General features: G+C 38.1%; 2 protein-coding genes across 10 annotated transcripts; one reads left to right on the forward strand and one right to left on the reverse strand.

Moving 5' to 3' along the window:
- Nucleotides 1–746: 746 nt before the first annotated feature.
- LOC135583548 (uncharacterized) lies at nt 747–5,996 on the reverse strand. 2 transcript variants are annotated; one of them, XM_065172030.1, is made up of 5 exons: nt 5,356–5,996; nt 4,932–5,132; nt 3,455–3,484; nt 2,244–3,353; nt 747–1,509 (listed from the first exon to the last, which is right to left on the reverse strand). In XM_065172030.1, exons 1-5 carry the CDS (start codon nt 5,815–5,817, stop codon nt 958–960), a joined length of 2,355 nt encoding a protein of 784 aa, XP_065028102.1. In that variant the 5' UTR covers nt 5,818–5,996; the 3' UTR covers nt 747–957. The 2 variants fall into 2 exon arrangements, with proteins under 2 accessions (XP_065028102.1, XP_065028103.1); XM_065172031.1 differs by having other exon boundaries at nt 1,234–1,505; nt 5,356–5,990.
- Nucleotides 5,997–7,004: 1,008 nt separating this feature from the next.
- LOC135651989 (KH domain-containing protein HEN4-like) lies at nt 7,005–20,917 on the forward strand. 8 transcript variants are annotated; one of them, XM_065172699.1, is made up of 11 exons: nt 7,027–7,131; nt 9,640–10,381; nt 10,664–11,131; nt 11,407–11,661; nt 11,838–12,149; nt 13,901–13,980; nt 14,068–14,173; nt 14,249–14,408; nt 16,627–16,687; nt 18,408–18,482; nt 20,663–20,917. In XM_065172699.1, exons 2-8 carry the CDS (start codon nt 9,674–9,676, stop codon nt 14,405–14,407), a joined length of 2,088 nt encoding a protein of 695 aa, XP_065028771.1. In that variant the 5' UTR covers nt 7,027–7,131; nt 9,640–9,673; the 3' UTR covers nt 14,408; nt 16,627–16,687; nt 18,408–18,482; nt 20,663–20,917. The 8 variants fall into 8 exon arrangements, with proteins under 8 accessions (XP_065028774.1, XP_065028773.1, XP_065028775.1 ...); XM_065172704.1 differs by having other exon boundaries at nt 7,056–7,131; nt 9,660–10,381; XM_065172700.1 differs by having other exon boundaries at nt 7,129–7,267; nt 9,660–10,381.
- The last annotated feature ends 1,179 nt before the right edge of the window (nt 20,918–22,096 follow it).

A 22,096-nucleotide genomic window follows, 5' to 3' on the forward strand; every position in this document is an offset into this window, starting at 1 on the left:
GGTGGTGCCGGTGTTGCTTCCCATGCCCACAGCATTCTTGATGGCATCAGTTGCCCGCCGAGCCATGTTCATCATCTTCTCCCCGGTCTGGTGCATCACCCCGCCGGCCTGCTCCTTGCTCTCCTGGCACGACTGCTTGCACGATTCGGCCGCGTCTCGTGCGCTGCTCACCAGCTCGTCCTTCTTAACCTTCACATTGCAACCAAATTATTGGGGAATAAACACAAACGCTAGGCGTGCATAGAACTTACCTGAGCCTGTCCCACAGCCTGACCAGCTCGTCCAGCTTGTCCTTCTTAACCTTAGGCGTGCATAGGCGTGCATAGCCTTACCTGAGCCTGCTCACCAGCTCGTCCTTCTTAACCTTCAGATTGATCTGCCATCTCTTCTCTCTCTCTCTCTTTCCTTCTTCGATGTCGCAGCTTCGGAAAAGGAATGATATGGATATGATCACCTGGCGGAGACTTTATATACCGTGGGCAGAGTACCAATGATGAGACGTCGCACGTACCATATGCATTGATGGGGAAGTGCTCTTGAGCTATTCCTCGGCTCAAAAATAGGAAGACCAGGTCTCGGCCACTCGACCGAAGCTTGGGCCTCAGAATCCGGGATTTAGATTCAATAGTTGAACACAACACATACATACACTGGAAATGAATTAGCCTTCCGAGAGTGTAATCTCAAAACAAATCACAAACAAGAAATGAATTCTGGCTGTCACATATTTCTCCTGGAAATCAAACTTCAACCAGTAATATTTTGAGCAGGAACTATATAAACTTCAACCAGTATATTAACCAAACCCCAAATGACTTATTTTCAAGAAACGCTATAAGTAAAATGATCCTCATTCTCTTTTATTAGAGAAGAAGTGAAACAGTTTGGGCCTCCTTGACGATACAACATACTACCTGACTACTGCGACCAGACGATGAGGGAAAAACATGGATCCATTCATAGATTTCTCTCGATAAATTCCCAAATTCTCTCTTCCATATGAACACGATCTCTAAGCCGACGAGGCATGTGCCGTTCATCTGGAAACAGCAGAAGTTCATACGGCTTACCAGCTGCAATTAGTGAGTTGATAAGTCTTGCTGTGTGCCTGAAGTGAACGTTCTCATCGATCATTCCATGAACAAGCATCAACTTCCCTTTGATCTTGTGCACATGGTGCACGATCGACCCAAACTCATAGGCATCAGGATTTTCCTTGGGCAAGCCCATGTATTTTTCAGTGTAGAATGTGTCATATCCATCCCATGAAGTTACCGGGGCACCTGATACTGCACACCGGAAAGTGTCAGGAAACCTTGCCAGGCTCATTGCTGACAGAAAACCGCCATAGCTCCAACCATATAAGCCAATGTGATCCACTTTGGCAAGCCCTTGCCTTACAAGCCACTCCGCACCAGTGAGTTGATCTTCTGCATCTATACGACCGAAGCTGTGCTTTATATGGCCCTCAAACTCCAATCCTCGCCTTGCAGTCCCTCTGTTATCTAGCTGCCAACAGAAAGGACAATTAGCTCGAGCTGGAAAATGCAGTGATAATCATGAGAGGCATCATTAGCGATAATCCAAAACTGTAACAAAGACTAATAAGAACATAAGTCTATCATAATAAAGGCCGACATGAAACAACTAATTATTTCTTGAGGTATCTAACAAAAACCTATGATTCGAAAGACACATTATATAAGAACAATACATACCACAAAGTCCCATATTTGTGTATATTCAATTACATGCACAATATCTGATTCAACTAGGTTCATCTCCCTCCTCCTAACCATTATGAAGTATAAACACAAAATAGTCATCTGTGTATTAATCTCACTATGTTTCCGCCTCACATTCATGAAAAAAAAAACCCATCATTTTAGCAATAATGAAAAATCAAGAAATATAAGACAACATCCAACTTCTAGATCCAGCAAGATATTTTGGAAAGCTTGATAAGAATGGAGCATGAAGACCATCTACAGTTTCAAAATTGAAGCTGTGAAATAATAATTCAAAAGTTCACTACTTTTTGGAACCATACAATTTGTATTAGATATCATATAGAATAATGACTATATGTTAAAGCCAATAAATTAAGTTTATCTCAACAATATCCCACTAGTATATATGCTTTTTTAAAACAGTTACCAAGAAATGTATTTGACAGATCATGTATATCATATTGCAGTTTATGAACCTGGACATAACTGAAAGAAAATAGCAAGCAGGATTACCTTCCATACTAAGATTCCCTTATTCCTTAGGTATTGAGCTCTCATGTCAACTGTATTTATCCATGAATCAACTACAAGTTGAACACTTGGACCACCATAAATATTGATTAATGTTTTATATGGAGGTGGCCCAAATTTCCTTGCATCAGGTTTGTATAACGCCCCATATAAAACTGTGCCATCTTTTGCAGATATTTGCACAATCTCTGGTGATAGAAGTTGTAGCTTCCTACAACAAGGAATGCTAAGAGGCTGCTCAAATAAAGGAGTTATTACACTTCTATCGTGTAAAGAACAAAGTATTACTCTAGGTGGAGAGTTCAAAGAATCGTGGACATCAACAAATCTCTGCATCTGATGATCAAGAACCACTGCATGTCTTCCCCTACCCTGAGTCAACCTCACTGGTTGTTGTAAGGGAAGGTTCCAATCTGGAAAAAGCTTTGTACAGTATAAGTTAGATTCTAATGGTCCATCCACCGTGCCAGTGAAGTAGAGAAGACCTGCATTTTCATTTATGCCAGCAATTTGCTCAACCATCCAATTACCCTGGGTAAGAGGCCCCAAGCAAACTCCATTATTGTCATGATGGTAGAGATGTCTAAAACCAGTCTTTTCACTAGCCCAAATGAAACCACCAGACGAACAATTCACTCCTTTGTCTAGAGGTGTGAAGCAGTCATGCAAGTTTATCCATGTCTCATGCTCTTCTACAAATAAGACCTTTTTCTTTCCGGTCTGAATATCAAACTTAAAAATCTTCAATTTGGAATGGGACCTGCTGAGGACTTGAGCTGTAAGAGAATTATCAGGCATCCAATTGACTCTAGCTAGATACTCTTCATCACCACCAGCATCATCTTGTAACCCGCAAATAAGGTCCATCCAAGTAACTTCTCCTCCAGAAGAAGGAACAACTCCAAGTCGAACTTTCACATTAGCTGCTCCAGCAAAAGGGTAGGCATGGTCTTCTTGTGCATCTGAGCCAACTGAATTTTTTCCCTGATGCATAATTCTGAAAAGAGGTATCTCAGCTGAATCAACTTCAGCGAATGCAATATATTTGCTATCGGGAGACCACCAGAATCCAGTCTTCCGATCCATCTCTTCCTGTAGCCGAAAGCAATCAGTCAGCAGATAAGAAGTTTATCATAATGCACTATAGCATTTGAGAATTAATTTAATCACAGACGAAAGGAGAAAGTTAGCACCTGTGCGATGTATTCAGCGAGACCATGAGTCTGAAAACAGAAAACAGATCAGACCTGTCAGATACTGTACATAAACATGGTCACTAAAATATTCATGCAAACAATATGTTTTGCCAGAAGCAAGCCACAATGTATATGGAATGAATATGGACATTTAAAGATCCAGGCTAAGGTTTGTTGCCCATAAGATAATAAGATTATTACTTGACAGCTGAGACATTCAAAATATGGAGAGATATTAACATGCGCTGTTTTCAGTGCCTACATACAAATACTTCAAAGAACAGTTGACTTCCAAATTGGCTAAATAGTTATGGTCGAGAGATGTTCTCCAAATAATTCTTCATTATATCAGCTTTCTCCATGGACTACCATGTCTGATATGTGTTATTCAAAGATACTCCTTCAAGAATATTTATAGATACTTCAATGTGTTTACAGAACTTATTGAGATCAAAACAAAGTATATAATGATGCTTTGTTAAATCACTATCAGATGTGCTGATTAGCAATGTCTTAAGGATTTAGGGCGTCATGACACCTAGAGTGACTGGTTCAGTACAATGCCTTATGTATCATGACAGCAATGAGAAAACCACAACTATTCTGACATAGGCCACAACATTGCTGGCAAATCATAATGTGCCACCATGTTCTCTTTATCCATACAGGGTATTCGGCAGATTAACATTACAAGGATATCATTCCTGTATTGCACTGAAACTTCTCTGGTGCAGTCCTTGATGGTGCATGTCGGACGACAGCTTTTGTTCTAGGTCAAAGTGCATGTCTGAAGATGGAACTTTCCAATTAGCCCAAAATCATCTTGCCCTCAGTTCCTTTGTGCATAAAGAAATAATAAATGGAAACACAACAGAATCCAGTTCGATCATATTTCAAAGAACCAAACCAAATGTAATGAACAAACTAGTCCTAGCCTGGTTGAAACAAACTATCCTGCATGAACACAGTTTTCATTTTCATATTCAATATTGACGAGCAAGAAGCCGCATTTTCCCCTGAAGAATCATCATATTCTGAAGTGCTAATCTTTCAAGCACCTCTGGGAATAAAAACCCAAGAGAGAATTGGATCAAATTCAATGTGCAACTGATGTTCAAGTCAATAATTCCTGCTACGTTTGATAACTAGGCAACCAAGCTACAACAGAAAAATTGTACAGACAAAATAACAGAAACTCAGTTAGATGACTCAGATGTCTTGTAATCTTCTCAGAACGTAAACTTATCCACTAAAAAATTTCGATTACATGTTTACATAGCAAAAGAGAAGATCTTTGTTTATGATGTCTCCATAAATGAATATTTTCTCTAAAAAGTAACCCTAATCTTAAAGTTTATTAGATGTATATTGTAAGTTAATATGAACAAATCACAAGTATCATAATTATTTCCAAACCAAAAAAAAAAGTCATAAAAAAAGGATACATTGTTATAACGAGCAATGAATATCTCACCTTTCCATTTGCTCTTGCACCAAAAGTTAATTGGTTAGGCAGCTTAGGCTCCCCAGGTGAAAAACTTAAAACATGAAGCTCATCATCTCCAACATACGCAAGCATGCTTCCATCTGGCGAAAGATGTGGGTCAATAATTGGCGAACCAGAACATGGCAGCTTGAGTTCTGGTTCTGAGCCACATAATTCCTGGAAATAGACCTGTTGGAAAAGAGATTATTCACTATCACACCTTAGACGAGAAATTTCAAGATTAATTGATATTGCGGCACAAGGGATAACAACTTTCAACAAAGAAAACATTTTGACAATCGGATAAATGTCATGTAGCAAAAAACAAATCAAATTCTTTTACTACAGTCGACCCATTTACTACGATCGACTTATTAACCGACTAAATCAAGAAATAGGGCAGAGCACAGACCCCATTGGGCAATGGCACCATGATGGTGGGCTTTTCCGGAGAAAAGCAAGAAGATGATGGAGACCTCGCTTTCCATTGGTACCGCGTGACTCCCAATCCCCTCTCCCTCGACCTCTCCCTCCTCAGCTTCTCCTCCACCGAGAGATTGGTCTCGTCGAGTCCCCCTCCTTCGGGCGGGCTAAAGGCCAGCTCTTGCCGACCCGAGACGACGTCAAAGGCGAAGAGTTTGCGGTGGAGGGTGCCATCGGGGCTGAAGAGGTACGAGATCAGGCGCCCATCGGGGCTGAAGCTGATGGAAGTGGGGGCGACGTAGCCCGGCAGCGGGAACTGGACGATCTCCTCCACCGGAAAGAGAAAGGAGTCGTCGTTCGCGTCAGCGAGTGGCATCTCGGCGTTGCAGTGGCGCGGCTTCTTCGCGAAGGCCTCCTTGTCGCTGTCCTCCGCGGCCGCGCGCGCTTGCATCAGAGAGGGATAGTGGCGCCGGTGGGGGAGGGGTCGGAGGACCACCGAAACCCTAGGAGCGGTGGCCGAGCCCGAACCCTTGGGGATCGGACTGGACGTAGTGGGTCGATCGGATCGGCGGGCGGAGGAAATCTAGCGGCTCCCCACTCCGGCGCTTTCCACCACCACCTCTCTCTTTCTCTCTATAGTCCACACGGCTTCCCTTAAATGTTATGGACGTTCTCTTTTACACATTAAACCTCGACATATATTAAATTACATATTAATTCCTCAATAACTTTTTTCGTTACATATATGCCCTCGCCTGGGGGTTCATATGTAAAACTCTATTTTATATGAGGCTCATTGACATATATGAGCATTTAGAATTCCATTAATGTGTTTTGAGTAGTCACTAATTAGTGTATTGAATAACTTGGGTTCTTTAATATTAACCAATGAAATTTTCAATGTGTTTACACTAACTATCGATTAAAATTAATAATATTGGGATTTTTGAAACCTATAACCAATATTCAATCTGTGCTATTGCAAAGTTTATCTTTCTATGTTATGTTCTCCATGGAGTGGATGTAGAACACACAAGGTGTGGTGTTTGAGATGGAACAGAGGATGATGGATGAGTGGTGACTTTGGTACACAAAAGGCTTGGATCAAGTAGGCAATGTAGTCCAAGTCTAAGGTACAATGAGATTGATTTGTGAACACAATAATGTGGATATGGATGTCAATGTGGTCACCTTAGGTGAGTCCCACCACCTAAAGATTTGAATCATATAGATGGCAACCCTCAGGGGAAATTTATTGGTATTGGATTTATACGTGGGGATCACAAATTGGTGAGATGTGACAAGCAATTGTGGGTGAGAGGAGGCAAATCATTTTAGTGAGAGGACCAAAATTTGGGGGGGGCTCAAGCGTACGGATATTGCACAAAGCCTCCTTATTTCCCAACACCGTTTTTTGATTAGAGAGGGCAACGAAAACCTGACTCGGGTTCGATTCGACTTGATTTCAGCCTCGATCGGGTCCGTTTTGGTTCAAATCGATGTGTTTAGAACATTCTCTGAAGTTGATGCGATGGGCGTTCGAACGCGCACTGCCAGCCTCTCAGGATTTGCCACGTCGGAAAGTAAAAATAGTTATCAGTGTCTCGCGTCACCGCACGGTCCATCTGCGATCGCAAGTACTTTCCCGTCAGTGTTTGTAGTCGCGGGTTCCGTGCGGCTCACGAAAGCGCGTCGCGCGGCTCGTTAGGTTGGTTTCACTCCGACGGTCTCTGCGGAGAAGAAGCGGCCGCCTCGATCATCAAAGGCAGGAATTCGTTTGTTCTTCTTCTTCTTCGGTTTCCCCTCGTCTCTCTCTCGCGTACCAAATCAGCTTTCTTGAGACTCTGCCGGATACTAGGGTTTGGGCGCTTCTGATATTTTCGCTATTCTGCTCATTCGAGGTTAGGGCTCGATGTTAGTTATGTTCCCGATCAACAAGACGGTAAGACGGTCTGATTTCTCGAGAATGCCAAATAGATTCTTTGTCGGCGAATATCGGAGGAATTTTAAGGAAATTTGCTTCACCCGATCGCGGGATGTTTTTGTTATTAGAGACGCTTGTAATCTCCATTTAAATCCATTCATGGATTTTGAACTGGAGTAAGATTTCTTGATATGTAGCAAAGTTTCAGGATGTATCGCAAGGCAATTTAGATTCATTAAAAAGGGAGAATAAATCCTACTTGATGGGCTAGACGTTTAACAGCTCGCATTCTCCCAGCTCAGTTAGAGTGTTTTTGAGCGACTGGTTGATGATGATCAATTGATTAAGAAGGATATTGTAGGATTTGGTATATTAATGCGTAAGGGCGGACCTCCCTGCTTGTGGGTGTAAGGTTGCATATGTTTATCCTCATCGGACCTTGCTTTGGCAAGAGCCTCGCGTCTTCGTATGCCATTATTATTTTATATCGAGTGAATTTTGGCAAAGAATTTACTTGAAATAGTGGGAATATTTGTAGTTTGTGGAGGTGGGCATGGTTCATTGAGAGTCTTGCTATGAAAGGCATCTTGGTTTTCACAATTCTACATAAATATGACATCCAGTTGTCCTCAGTACCAATAAAGCATCATATTCTCTCTTAATGCTGATGATTTTCATGATCTAATCAATTGAGTGGACAGAGTTATCTTTTCACTTACTCTAGGGACACCTCACTACACATTTTTTTGGTGTGGACATAGTTAAAATTTTAACCATCTTACTACAGTACTTAAGAGCTTATTGTAGCATCTGAATTCTTGAGTTGAAGCAAAAGGAGTCTTTCATGAAGGACGACTGGTTGGTTTTTGGCAGGTGGTTTTTCAGTCAGATAGCTAATCGGTGTAAGACATGAAGAGTGTTATGTCAGACAGATTAAAACATTTTTGTGGTGTAGTCTTAAGAAGAAAGTACTCTGTTAGGTACAGCTGTCTTGCATGTTGAGGAAAAATAAAGTTTTTTTGGTGCATGCATCCATTAATTATTCATTTTGTGAACGGGGATGTAAGAGAAGCTTTCTTGCATTACGTGTGGCACATGGTGATGTTGACACATCTGTGCTGGTTGACACAAGTTAAAAATTTGCCTGGCCATGTGTTCATACAGTTGACATGGTTCAGCATGGTTTGGCCTGTGCCATCCAATGTTGACTAGCACAACACTCTTTGGTTGTGTCTATCTAGGACCAGGTTTTGTCTCTGTTCAGCTGAATAAATGTCTATGGTGTTGTAGGTGATTAGTGGGCAAGAACACCAATGAGATATTGAGATCGTTACTTGTTTACAAGATGTGGGGCACTCTGAAAACAATTTTTGTGGCAAGGTTTGTTCTAGATATAAGGTGCAGCAAGTTTTTAAAAAGCTTCCAAAGTAGTGCCTGCTGATTTGCTTGCTCTTGTAGATTCTCATTTCATGTGTTTGAGTTTATTGTACATCTCATCATTGACTTGCTTTATGGTTCATTTGTTTCTGGAAGTTTCTGTCAGTTACTTGTTCAGTCAAAATTTTGACTTGTTTGGTGTCATGCAAAGGCATCATTATACCATGTATACCTTTGAAGAGGCCTCACCATAATAATCCTGTCTCTGCAACTCCCAACAAACAACTGATAGTAGGGGTGTTGCATTCCTTTCCTATCAAATATGCAGGGGATTATCTGGCTACTCCCTTTTATTTTTCTATGCTTTGCTTTTGGCACCAGCTTTGGGAATAAAAGGTTGCATAACTGATGCATGAAAACGTTGAATCATGACCAGTACAACTGTCACTTGTTACTGACTGTTGTATATGATCAAGTGAAACATAATTCCACGTTTTATGACAAATTTTCATGAAATAAATTAATAGAATAATTCGTTTAGTTTATCAATCAATTTTTAAGATGCCATATCGTTGCATGGTGACCACTAGGTGGCTTTAAAGTCTGAAACTTTTATATTTCAGATGAAATTCACCTGACTTAAGAGTGTTTACATGTGCTGGCTCTTATATATTGCTGCTTAATGGTGCCACTATTTTTCCATGATTCAAATTTGACTTGCTTTGTGACTCTTGCATGGTATTTTGACAAGGATGATATAAGTATGTGGTTGAAAGTCTAAATCAATCTAACCCAATCAAAACAAGATAAAAAATTTAACTAGTTCTAAGGAAATAAGATTCTGTTAGATATCCTGCTTAATTCATCTAGCTCTTTGTCTTCTCTGTGCTCAATGCTTTATGGTGTTCTGCTATTATTTAGAATGTTTTTTTTCCTTTGAATTTAAATTGTTGCAACTTGTTTTCATATTAGTCTTTCTTCTGGTGGATCAGAGGCTGAGAAGCAGATGGCATTTCCATTGCTACCATCCAAGCGTCCTTTTGAACAAAATCCCTTGGAGCACACTGGGAGGGGTAAGTGGAAAAAGACTGGACCTTCTATAACACTGCAGAATCAGGTGAAAGTGCCCCTAGGGGCTATTATCTTCCGAATACTCTGTCCTGCTTCAAAATCTGGAAGTGTGATTGGTAAAGGTGGAGGTATTGTAGCAAGGATACGCCACCAGACTGGTGCAAAAATTAGACTTGAAGAAACTGTTCCTGGATGCGACGAGAGAGTTATTGTAATCACTGGGTTGGAGAAAGATGCCGAACTTGGCAGCAAACATAGTAAAGAAGATGTTGAAGGTGCTGGTGCTGTTGATGGTGTTGAGAGTGCCAAGGAAAATACTGATAATATTGAAGGGGCAGAGGATTCTGCTGCTGCAGATAGTTCAAAATTAGATGGAGTACCATCATCAGCAGTGAAGGCACTCGTACTTGTTTTTGAGAGATTAATTGAAGGTGAATCAGAAAATGATGATGAAGATGACACTAATAAGAAGCATTCCACTGTTTCTGCAAGATTATTAGTTCTGTCTGGCCAGGTGGGTTGTGTCCTTGGAAAGGGTGGGAGTGTAATCAAGCAAATGTCAGCTGATAGTGGGGCCCAGATTCGGATACTTCCTAGAGATAAACTTCCGTTGTGTGCTTCCCAACAGGATGAAATTGTCCAGGTAAAGATTATTTTTGGTAATATTTAGCAGTTGTTTATTATGTTATTTTGTCAGATTTGGAATGTTAATTATTTCTGCAGAAAATCAGATGTATTTCTATCTGTCTTTGTCATTGTTCAAATTTTGTTTGTCTCCTTTTCCAGTATCATGTACTGTCTCTTTCTTAGTGTCATGATTTCTTTTACCTTGTTTATTTTGTATTCACCAAGTCTAGGTATTGAAGAGAAGCTTAGCATGGCAATTAATGGATAATTGATGAAACTTTGTCTCATCATTTTGCAGGTAACAGGAGGGGTTGAATCAGTGAAGAAAGCACTTCATTTAGTTGCTCAGCAGCTTTTGGATAATCCACCACGAGAACATGATTTGTTCCCGTCATTGGGTTCTTCTGGTCCATCGTCTGATCCATTTGCTTCTATTCCTAGGGCAGAAGGCCTTCCACCACCAAATTTTCATTATCCCCCTCAAGTACCACCTTTCTCAAACAGGCCTCATGACATCACGGACTTTCATCCAGGCATTGGTCCACCTTTTCCTAAATTTCATGAAAGTGGACCTCTTCTGCAACCCCAAGTTTCTCCAGAGCCAATAACTTACAGGTTATTGTGTTCCAATGACAAGGTTGGAAGTGTGATAGGAAAGGGAGGGAACATTGTCAAAGGTCTTAAAAATGACACTGGCTGTGAGATCAAAGTTCTAGAGACAACTCCTGAGTCAGAGGATCGTATTATAGTGATATCTGGTCTTGCAGTATGCTTCTTTCCCCCTCCCTCCTTCCTTCTGACTCCTTGTAGTTGCTGCAACATTTGAGACCTTGATTTCATGGCTTCATATAGCACTTCAGAATTTTCTGTTAGTGTAGCCTATTTATTTTTGGCTATTCTATCTATATTCTATTATATTTAGGATGGGAACTATGTCAAGAGGAGGTTGTATTTTTAAGTTCGTCATGCTTAGTCATTTTCTATTTAATAGTGTGATGAAGGATAATGCTAGGTCTCCTAATCTGATGATGGTGTTTGTAGCTTCCAAGTGATAGGATAGCGCCAGTGCAGGATGCAGTTCTTCGTGTGCAACATAGACTAGTAATGGCTGTACCTGATACGAAAGAGAGCACTGTCTTGTCTAGGCTTCTTGTTGCTTCCAACCAAACTGGTTGCCTTCTTGGCAAAGGTGGTTCTATAATAGCAGAAATGAGAAAGCTTTCTGGAGCTCATATTCGCATCTTGGGTAGAGAACAGATCCCCAGGGGCGTACTGGAAAATGATGAGGTGGTTCAGGTATGTTTTGGGTTACTATTGTGTGAATATATGGCTGCTGCATCCTTTCTCCTGGCAGTTTCTATCTAAATTATTTGGTTTGGGCTTTGCCTCTGCCTCTTTCTGTTTTTGCAAAATGTCTTTGTTTTTGCTAAATTTTGTTCATCACAACAACATGACATTTGGATTCTTTATAGATATCTGGTGAATTTGGAGCAGTTCAGGAAGCTTTGTTGCAAATAACTGCTAGACTGAAGCTTCATGTTTTCCGTGATAAATTACCCGCTATGAATCCCAACATGCCTCCTGCTTTTGTTGAGCAATTACCTCCATATGGTTTTTACATGGGAAGGAGGGAGTCTTCACCTCCCAGGTTGCATCCTTATTTGCCACCATTTCAGAAAGATCCTGTTGGTCACCCCTTTGAAGAAAGATCTGTCTTTGCTCATCCAGTTCATGGTTCGGGTATTCCTCTCGGTGTTGAGAGACCTGCATCATGGCCACCTCAGGTATCATGTTTTCTGTGTTATTTTTATTGATATTACAGAAATGGTAATTTTCTTACATGTAGTTTGCAGCTTAGAGAGGCTAATACTTGTTTTTAGAACTAATGACTCATGTTATGAAGTATTTTTGAGAATAATTGATAACCATTCTGTGGTTGCTTTTATTTGGTTACTTTCTGCTAGTCAATAAGAAGTGCAGGTTGCAGTGCTTTTTCCAGTCAGACTTTGGCTTGTAATGTAGAAAACATATATTGTATATATAATGCCTTGCAATATACCGGCCCAGGTAGTACAGTGAAGTGATATACCAACATGGCTTGAAGTGTGCACCATTCTACACATCTGTTTGTCATACATGCCGCAACACTTGCTGTAATACCTTCATCTATTCTAGTAATAGCTGTTTGGGTACAAATAGTATGTAAATAGCGATATGAAAGCTTGATTGGGGTAATGTAACTGGCTCCAAGATATGAGTTGATTTTGTAGGCTTAACAAATATGGAGTTATAATATGACGCTACAAATAGTTGTTTGAATTATAGTGTTCTTTTGTTTTTAGAAGGCTTGTATTTGTCTCTTATCATATCTCACATATTCTATGTCCCAAATCTCAGTCCAGTATTTATAGTGGTTCTTGGGAGGACTTGTTCGGTAGTGTTAGTGCCATGTGTTGGCACTCACCTGTGCCTACTGGTACAGGTCCAATTGGAAAAGAAGAAAACGAAATAGTACTGGTATGGGGAGCTACCATGGTGTCTGGGTTGTTTGAAACCCTAAGCGAAGCTCAAGGTTGATGCTCACTGTTGGGATGGTATAGATAGAACAGTCATTTGTCTCGTGTATTTAATTAAGCATGAACTTTTTTATTTTAAGATGATACTGTTTAAAACTTGTTATGATTCGTTGGTAAGGAGCAAAATAGACCAGAAAACTCACATGTTTTAGCTGAAAAAGTGGTCCACGTACCTGGTTTGCCTGGATTAGTGGTACGGATGGTATATTGTGAAATGCAGAAGCATATGATCTATTTATTTGTTTGGTTAAACATACTATTGCTGTCAGTCAGTTTCATTAATCCAAGACTGTTGGCTGATGATTTCTGTTTGCCTTTAGTTCTGTGTAACTTTCTTAAGTCAATTGGATTTTTGTTCTGAAATCATGTGCAAGGTGATAAGGAGCAAGTTTTGTTTCATTATGAGTTGGCTTTCTATTTCATTTCATGCCCTGCTAGATTAACTAGTATAATATTTACAATTCTCAAGTTCTAATGAGAATTGTTTGTTTGGAAGGTGGGGGTTGAAATTTGGGTATTCATATGGACATAAAGATTCTCAACACTGTAAAATAATTGCATAATATCGGTATATGGTGTCCTGGCATGATTAGTTATGTGGGTTCAGTTTTTTGGCCTCATCTTCTGGTGGATATTAAGTGAAGTTTAGGCATATTAAAGTTCTTTTAGAAGTCTAGCTTTTGGTGTAATGCTGTTTTTATTTGTGCAATGATGAGGTTTCATTTTGTTCTGGTGTACTCTTGACTTTTCTTGTGGCATAATGCTGCTCTTAAAAGCTAAATTTAATCTTTCCTTGTTATTTATTTTTGAGTTTCATTTGTTGATAATAAGAAATGGTAAGCATATTTATCTCAGTTAAGTTTGCTGAAATAGAACTTGCTTTTTAACATGTTCTTTTTTTAACTATTTTTTTTTTTTTCTGTTCTAAATCATTCTTCAATTTTTGTTAATCAATTTAGGGTATGAGGGATGTTGGTGGTCCCATGCTTTTGCCTGATTACCCAGGAGATCCACAAAGAAGGAAGGGTAGATTTGCTAGGTCTGTTTTTCCACTAACTTCTTTTGGTATCACGGCAATCATTCATGAAAAGCTGAAATTTCTTTATTTCTGTTGGCTTTTATGCAGTGGAAGCCAGCCGGCCCCTATTACAAGTGTAGATGTTTTTGTTCCTCGATCTCTTGTACCGTCCATATATGGTGAAGATGGAGGCTGTCTAAAGCGGATCCGTGAGGTTTGTTTGATAATTATGTTGTTGCACATTAAACTGATTTGTTCACCTTAATGTGCATTTTCCCCCCATTTTCAGATCTCAGAAGCCAAAATTATCATTACTGAACCCAGACCAGAGGCTACAGAGACGGTGATCATTATATCTGGAACACCAGAGCAGACCCATGCTGCACAAAGCCTCATCCATGCGTTTGTACTGAGTGAAACTGTTCCTTTAGAATCTACCAAATCTTGAGGTGATGTTCTGTCTTTCCGTACTTGATCTTTCTTGTTTTCACACTAAGATTCCTTCATTTGTAGTAGGTACTTTTGATGCTTCATCTCATGGACATGCATCATATGTTGCTGTTCTAATGTTGTTTTGATTTGGAGCTTGGATTGTCAAATATCTAATCCACGATTTTTTGGCATTCAGCACTTTATTTTGGCCTCAGCCAATCAAGAAGCTTCAAGAAAGGAAGAAAATGTTTTCATATTAGAGAGACCAAAGGATCATATTCCAGTCAAACAATACTAGTTTCTTTCCTTGAATTTTGCAGATACTAGTATTTCTGGAGAGGATTCACAATTAGCTGAAGGAGTTAGTTTATCCTGAAAAGAAACAAAGAATATAAAAAAAAAATCTTTGTATGAGCAGAATTTAAATTTGGTTGTTCTGAACTCTATTGGGAAGATAATAAGCATGTGTTTGTATTTTTTTATGGATATTGCATGTATTAACAGTAAAAGTAGTATGATATTTTGAATGTTACACTGAAATATTTAGTGCGGTAATAGGTTTTGGTAGGATGAAAGAATGGTGGTGAGAAATTATAGTTTTTGTATTTTTAACTGATAATGGTTCCTGGGTTTCCATAATTAGTAATATATAGATGGTTAGGGATACATGTTCTGATGCTTTTATTTGTCTTGATCATCATTTTTTATTCATTGGATCTTCCTAACATTGATCTTTCTTTCATTATTTGTGGTGTTTGTGTCAGTATTCATCTTGATTTGCTGGCATGATGAAGATTTTTTGACTGTAGAGTGAAGGTTTGCTTTTCTTTGGTCAAGTGGAAGTAAAAGAGGTCTCTGGTGGACCTAATTCTTGTACTTTTCTAATGAAAAAGTTCATGTTGGTCTATAAAATAGTTTAACTTTAAAGATTGTTGGAACCAGGACTATGAAGTCATATTGCAAAACAGATTTATTCTGTGCCACTTCAATTGATCTTTGATCTCTGTTACAAACTTAATAACTGGGGAAGTTGATTTTGATAAGTGGGGATGATTGGCAAAATAGGTTTTATCAGTACAACTGAAGTTGAACAAGGATAGATTGTGTTAGGATACAACATGCTGATGGACAAGATTCAGTCGGAGAACCCATCTTCCCTCCTTGGAGAGTTTGTATACCATTAAGTGGAGTGGAGTTACGAACATTATATCTTCAATTGCAGAACAATTCTGTAGCCCTTGTTGTGAGTCAATATTTGCTTTAAGTGGACGTGCTGTTGAGTGATCTAAAGACTACTAAATGTTTTGCCTATTTTTAAGAGTGAAGTGTTTGAGGCCATTCAATATTTTTAGGATAGCAATGCTCATCCTTTGCTATCTGGGCTGAAAGGTTGCAGGTGTTGAGACATTTAACACGCTGATGGCCAAGGTTGTCTGACATAGGAAGCGAACTAAGAATCATTTCTATCAGTTAGGTTATACTTAGCGGGCTCTGGATTTTAATTCTTTTAGTCATTTAGTGAAATTGTCACTATAGAGGCCACTTGTTTCATCATTGCTTTTTGTTTACCACATTATGCTAGGGAAGAAAATGAAGTTGCATACACATTTTGTTAATTTAAATCCTGTGAAGACATATGAATGTTATCAGATATGCAGAACAAAGAAGCTTGAAGATTTCTTCAACAATTTTTTTATTATACTAATTTTGATGACTCATATTTTTGCTAGCCATTGATCACAAGTCCATAAGTATTAGATTTTTTTTTCTATTAGTTTAATTATTTATTGAAAATTTGTTAATTGTAAAAGATCCATTGGTTTGCAAGATCTATGCTAATGCAAATTTAATGGAAATATCATAAAAGGCTTCTCTATTACAGTCTAGCTGGGTTTTACAGCATTCCAATCGTATACAACTTCATAAATGTTAGGAACATTAGATGTGAATAACATTTGCTTTCATCAGAAGTTAGTTGTATTAGTGATTATTGGTTTAGTTTTTCTTCAAGTCAGGTCTTGTAATGATTTTTTATACCTCATCATATCTTCAGCAGTTCGGTTGGAAACTATTCTGGCCAGCATATGTTGGATTCTAATTCAACCTTGACCATGAACTTTTTAGTGTGATTCTATGATTATAAAGTGATTTAGAATTTAGGATTGGCATGTTAAAATTTTGATTGTGACATTTTTATTGCTTCTTCCGTATGTGTGCATTATGTCGCCGGTGCAGTGACAAGTGATCTTAATGCAATCTTGGATGCTATTGGATATCAACCTGCTGTATTTTAAAGGTCTTTCTGGAAAACTTGCCATCTCCATCTCCTTTGCACTAGTTACTGTTTTGATTCTTAGTGCACTTATTATCCTGAGCTTTTCTTATTTTAACATATTTAGATACTCTACCATGATTTGGGACAAACTGAATTATATGTTTTAGTTTATGTAATTTAATATGTATTAAATAAAAAGAGGTGGATATAAGTTATTCATATGGAACTAAAATCAGTCAGTAGACTTTGATATCACTTCATCTCAGCTGAATGCGTAGAGCTTACTTAGAAGCAAGGTTCGTCAGACCATGGGTGTACTGTTCAGTATGGTTGGTATGTACCGGTTTAATAGGGGACTGGTATAGGCGGTACATATTGGTTTGTCAGTATGCCCCATTGTACTATACGTCGGTACGGTTCAATATATATCATATCGATGGTTGATCGGTACACTGATATGGACCAATAAGACGAACCATGCTCAGAAGTACATTATTTTTTTTCTTTTTGCTTTAGTTAAAGACATTCTTTTTTACTTCTAGTGCTTCATTTTCTTTCCCCTTCTCTTTCTCTTTTTTATCATAGCAAGTGCAGCAATGTTGATTTTCAACATCAGTAGATTCAGAATGATTAGGGTTGGGATCTGGTTGGTTGGTGGCTGCCGTGGTTGTCCAAGATAAACATGGTCGTGAACAGTTACATATCTATTAGTTTTTCACATTTTCAACTGTAATATGACCTTTCTAATAGATGTGTCTAGATAAATGGTTGAGCGCAAATCAGGGCATGGATGCATGCTGAACATTAGGGACCGTAATTCTCTTAAAAGTAGAGTAAGTGTAATATGAGAAATATAAATAATCAGCTGTTGAAATAATTTTGTCCCAGGGCTGGAATAGGTCAGTTTGTTTAAATTTTGTTTTTGAAAAAAATCATCTTATTTTTAAGGTCAAGCTCAAGGTTTATAATTTTGTACCGTACCGGAGTATTGAGCTCAGCTCAGTAAGGTACGGTTTATCGAGCAGTACGTTCTGGTGTACCGCTCGATATATATATATATATACATATATATATATATATATACATACATACATATATATACATACATACATATATATACATACATACATATATATACATACATACATATATATACATACATACATATATATACATACATACATATATATACATACATACATATATATACATACATACATATATATACATACATACATATATATACATACATACATATATATACATACATACATATATATACATACATACATATATATATAAGTTAAAAGAAAAAGGCGACGTCCCCTTGTTTTTCTGCCCGCGTGGGGAGAAGAAACGTCACCTCGATGACGCTGGTTTCTTCTCCCTGCAGCGTCGCCGAGACTACTTCTCCCCGCACGGATGAGGAGAAGTCGTCGAGGCCTCGTCGCCTCAGACGAGGAGGAGGCGACATCTCGGTAGCAGGTGGTCCATATATCGGTCTGCTGACGGATCGGTACGTACCACCTAGTATGGGCGGTATTATTCAAAATTAAAATCCTTAGTCAAGCTAATAAAATCATGCTCAACTTAATGAAGTGAGTTCTTTCTGGATATAATTTCCCTTGGACTTGAGGGCCCGAAATCCTTTATTTTTGTTCCTTATATGCATTTCTCCTCTTTTCCTTTCGTTGGATGAGCATTCAGATATTTAATTGATAGAGATAGGTGCACTTTGCAGGTTTGTTCTAAGAGAATATTGATTGGGCTTCTTCTGTTTGCTTTAAAGAATTTTCCCTGCAATGAGAAGTGAAAGGTATAATTTTCATATATATATATATATATATATATTTTTTTTTTTTTTTGTAGTACTATCTAGCCCACATACCAAAATTTCAGTAACAGCATGTTTGTTCTTGTATAGGAACGTCATGTTTGTTAATGTAGTTGTTTAGAGTCTAGACCACCTTTTTTCTCTGTATCTAAACTGTTAAATTAATATTGTAAACCTTCCTGTTTAATTAAAATATGATTTATCTCCATATGTTAGTCTAACTCATCGGCAAAGTATCGCCTGGTTTCCCCTGCATTAGTTGGTGCAAGAAAGTATACATATGTGAACAATTAAAGGTTTCAATGCAGTATTCATAGTTTCTACTCTGCAGTTACTGAGTTGTCTTCTTTTTCCTTTTTCTACTTCAATTTCATCTGTAAAAGTTGTCATTTTCAGAAGTCAAAACAAGGTCTCAACACGTAGGGCTAAGTTTGCATGCATTAATCCTACTCGGACCCTTCAATGGTGGAGCCACGTACACTGGGTTCACCCTTTTTGGTTTAACCTCTAAATTGAGGTGATAGTTTCTCTTTATATTGATTTTTAACCTATGATCAAAGACGAAAGAAAGAATTGATCATGTTCTATATTCTGCAACATGCGAAAAACATCACCATGTTTATTCATGAATGTTATTTAAGAGATGTGAGGATATGCCTTGTTTATGTTCAAACGTGTATGAGTTTATACTGGCTAATCTTATAGCTCAATCTCCAAAACTTTTGGTTCTTCGGCACCTCAATCTATTTTTCTATTCAGCAACTCCTGGAATACCAAAATGTGGTATTATGTCTATTTCCCATGCAATTTAGGTCTTAGCACCTTATTAATAGTCTGAATTCTGATACTATATCTGATGTACCTACGTTAACTTATGAGTATTTCTAGAATTGGACAAGTGTGTATATAAATTATATAAATGCTACTGTTCACTGTGATGCATCCCTGTGTTAGCTCGATTGTTGACATCTCAAGTACAGATCATATGGCTACCAAATTTCCAACTTTCGCATCATCCAGTGGTGAGAACCTGAAGCAGTTTGCATTGTGCCCACTGCTTATAGGCTTTAGGTAACCTTTAGGCAGAAACTTTATGTTGTACAGCACCAGAAAGACCTGAACTCTCCCACCACTTGGAATATGATATTCAGGTTTTGCTTTCTATAAGTGTGTTACACGGGATCCATCTTGCACATGATTTTAATAGCTCATATTTGACCCCCAATTAGTTCATATCGTTTTTCATTCTTCCTAGCATCTAACCACATCAATTGACACCACTATTTTGCCATTTCTCATGAATTAATTTCGTTTGCTTCCAGTATAGTTGGTGTCCGAATCCAAAATTCTTCACTTATCCAGTTGACTGCAACCAGTGCACGCTTGACTGTTTCTCTCAACTGGTGCTTTTTCAACTTGAAATTCCATGCTTCTTTTATTAGTTGAAGTTTTTAGCTTGTTCTCCTTTATGATATTTTTAGCTTGTTCTCATAGATGCTTCAATATTGATTATAAGAATCTGGTTACCGTGGTCCAATTTATTCTTTTGATGGATATTTATTGATCTTGTCTAGTCTTCCATTTCCTGGAACATTGTTGTGGCCAATATCCACTTTTTTTTTTTTTTTTTTTTTTTGCTTGTCCTTGCGAGGTATCTGTTGTAATGTAACCTAGCTTATTGGGTACTGATGGAATCCTCCAAGATATTTTCAAACTTTGAAGTTCAAAGCATGGATACCTTGAAACTTCTTGTAGGGAAATAGTTAATCAATTTTTTTATGAAAATTCTTGCCTTTGAGGGTTGACGATATTTGATCTTTTTGTCTGATGCTTGTTGAAAATATTACAATTTTTTGTCAGTTGTTGATATCTCATAATTAAAACTCAGCCTATGGACTTCTGAGACTGATAGGAACATGGAGAATAGCATGTTTATCCGTTTCTCTCCATAATAAAAGTGAACAATTCGTTTTATTAGCACTACTTATGACCATTTTACACTAGTGAACATGAAGTATACTTTTGGATCCTACTCAATTTTTTGATATGTAGTAAATTCAGAAGGATGTTTTGTTCATAATTCTTGTGGAGATGTGTGCAGGATTTAGCATGAATGATCTCATGGTTTCCTTCTTTTTTACTGATTGCTGTCATTTCAATAGGGTTATTACTTTGTGATTGAAATGGGCAAAATAGCATTCACGTGACCTGGTCTCTGATGGGTTCCACAACTGGTTTGTTTTGGTGAAATGCCTCTACTCAATCTTGATTTTTCCTGCAAGGTAGTCCTGATGACTTGCTTATATTGTTAGGCCATCCACTTTTCGATGTGAGGTACATGCTTGGGTTGTTCACGTCCTCTTGATACTATTATTCAGGGTTCCCATGCTGTTTTTAATTTAAAGAGAACTTATTTATTTCCAATGCCTACTATTTCTTTTTTATATCAAAAGCTAACCCGAAATAACTGTTTAATTGTATGTTCTATTATAAGTTTATAACATGACATGCATTAGGAGTGATATGCTAATAGTTAATTCTATTTACATGTTTTTCTAGGGCACATTGTTTTGTGCATTTACCAAGAAAATAGTGTGAACTATGATCAACCATCAAGATCATTGCTAGCTTGTACTTGTAGTAGGTTACCATATTGACTGAGCCTAAATTTCTTGTTTATCTCTGATTTGTCAAATTTTGCAAGCTTATTTGTTTTGGGCTTGCAAATTGACTTCAGATTTAGTTACACAAGCATCTTGTTAAATCAGCACAGTTTTGATTGATCGAGGAATGACAACTAGTTTTACATGTCGGATGTTAGAATTTCATTTAGCTGCTTTCTCCTAGGGCTGCTTATGAGATTGAGTGCAATATCTTGGGTGACCAAGGTAAGAAACCCATTTACCAAAAGTTATATTCACCAATACAAGTCGCTTTTTGGATGTTCTTCATGATACTCAATACATTGAAGCTAATGAGTTTATCAACCTGCATAATATATTAAGCTGGTTTTGTAAATCTTGTGCTCCAATCATTTTAAACTAATATTGTGTTGTTTATAGCAACTAGAGGAATGTACTAAATTGATGTGTATGGTAGATGACTGCTAGAGCACATCTAGGAAGGGTATGATTTTATGCTAGTGGGTGTCATTAAATGGTCAAACACTGAACCGTCACATGAAACTTGTACCTTGACATGCTAGTGAGCAAGATGCCAAGGAAAACACTTGTATGCTTCGCTGTTTGCAGGCATAATGAGTAATTCATTCTGATTGGGATTTTATTTATTGTAGCATCCTTTGGTGTTGAGTCATTATGGGAATATTTAGTGATTTCATTGTTTATTTAAAGCTTTGATTAGTTGAGATCACAAGTACCTTATTACAAACTGTAATGGCCGGTGATACCATGCAGTTTCAGCACTAGACATGTATGTTCTAGGCATGTGAACATCCTGAGAACTACCATTAAGATAACTGCTACGTTAAATTGTGGACAGGACCTATTAGACAAGTACAGCATCTCTACCACAACATATGAGATGCCACACTTAATCCATTTATTGGGATTCCATTTAAAGTAGCAAAAATAAAG

The sequence above is a fragment of the Musa acuminata genome, chromosome BXJ3-10 (genome assembly GCF_036884655.1).
Source record: "Musa acuminata AAA Group cultivar baxijiao chromosome BXJ3-10, Cavendish_Baxijiao_AAA, whole genome shotgun sequence".
Classification (NCBI taxonomy): domain Eukaryota; kingdom Viridiplantae; phylum Streptophyta; class Magnoliopsida; order Zingiberales; family Musaceae; genus Musa; species Musa acuminata.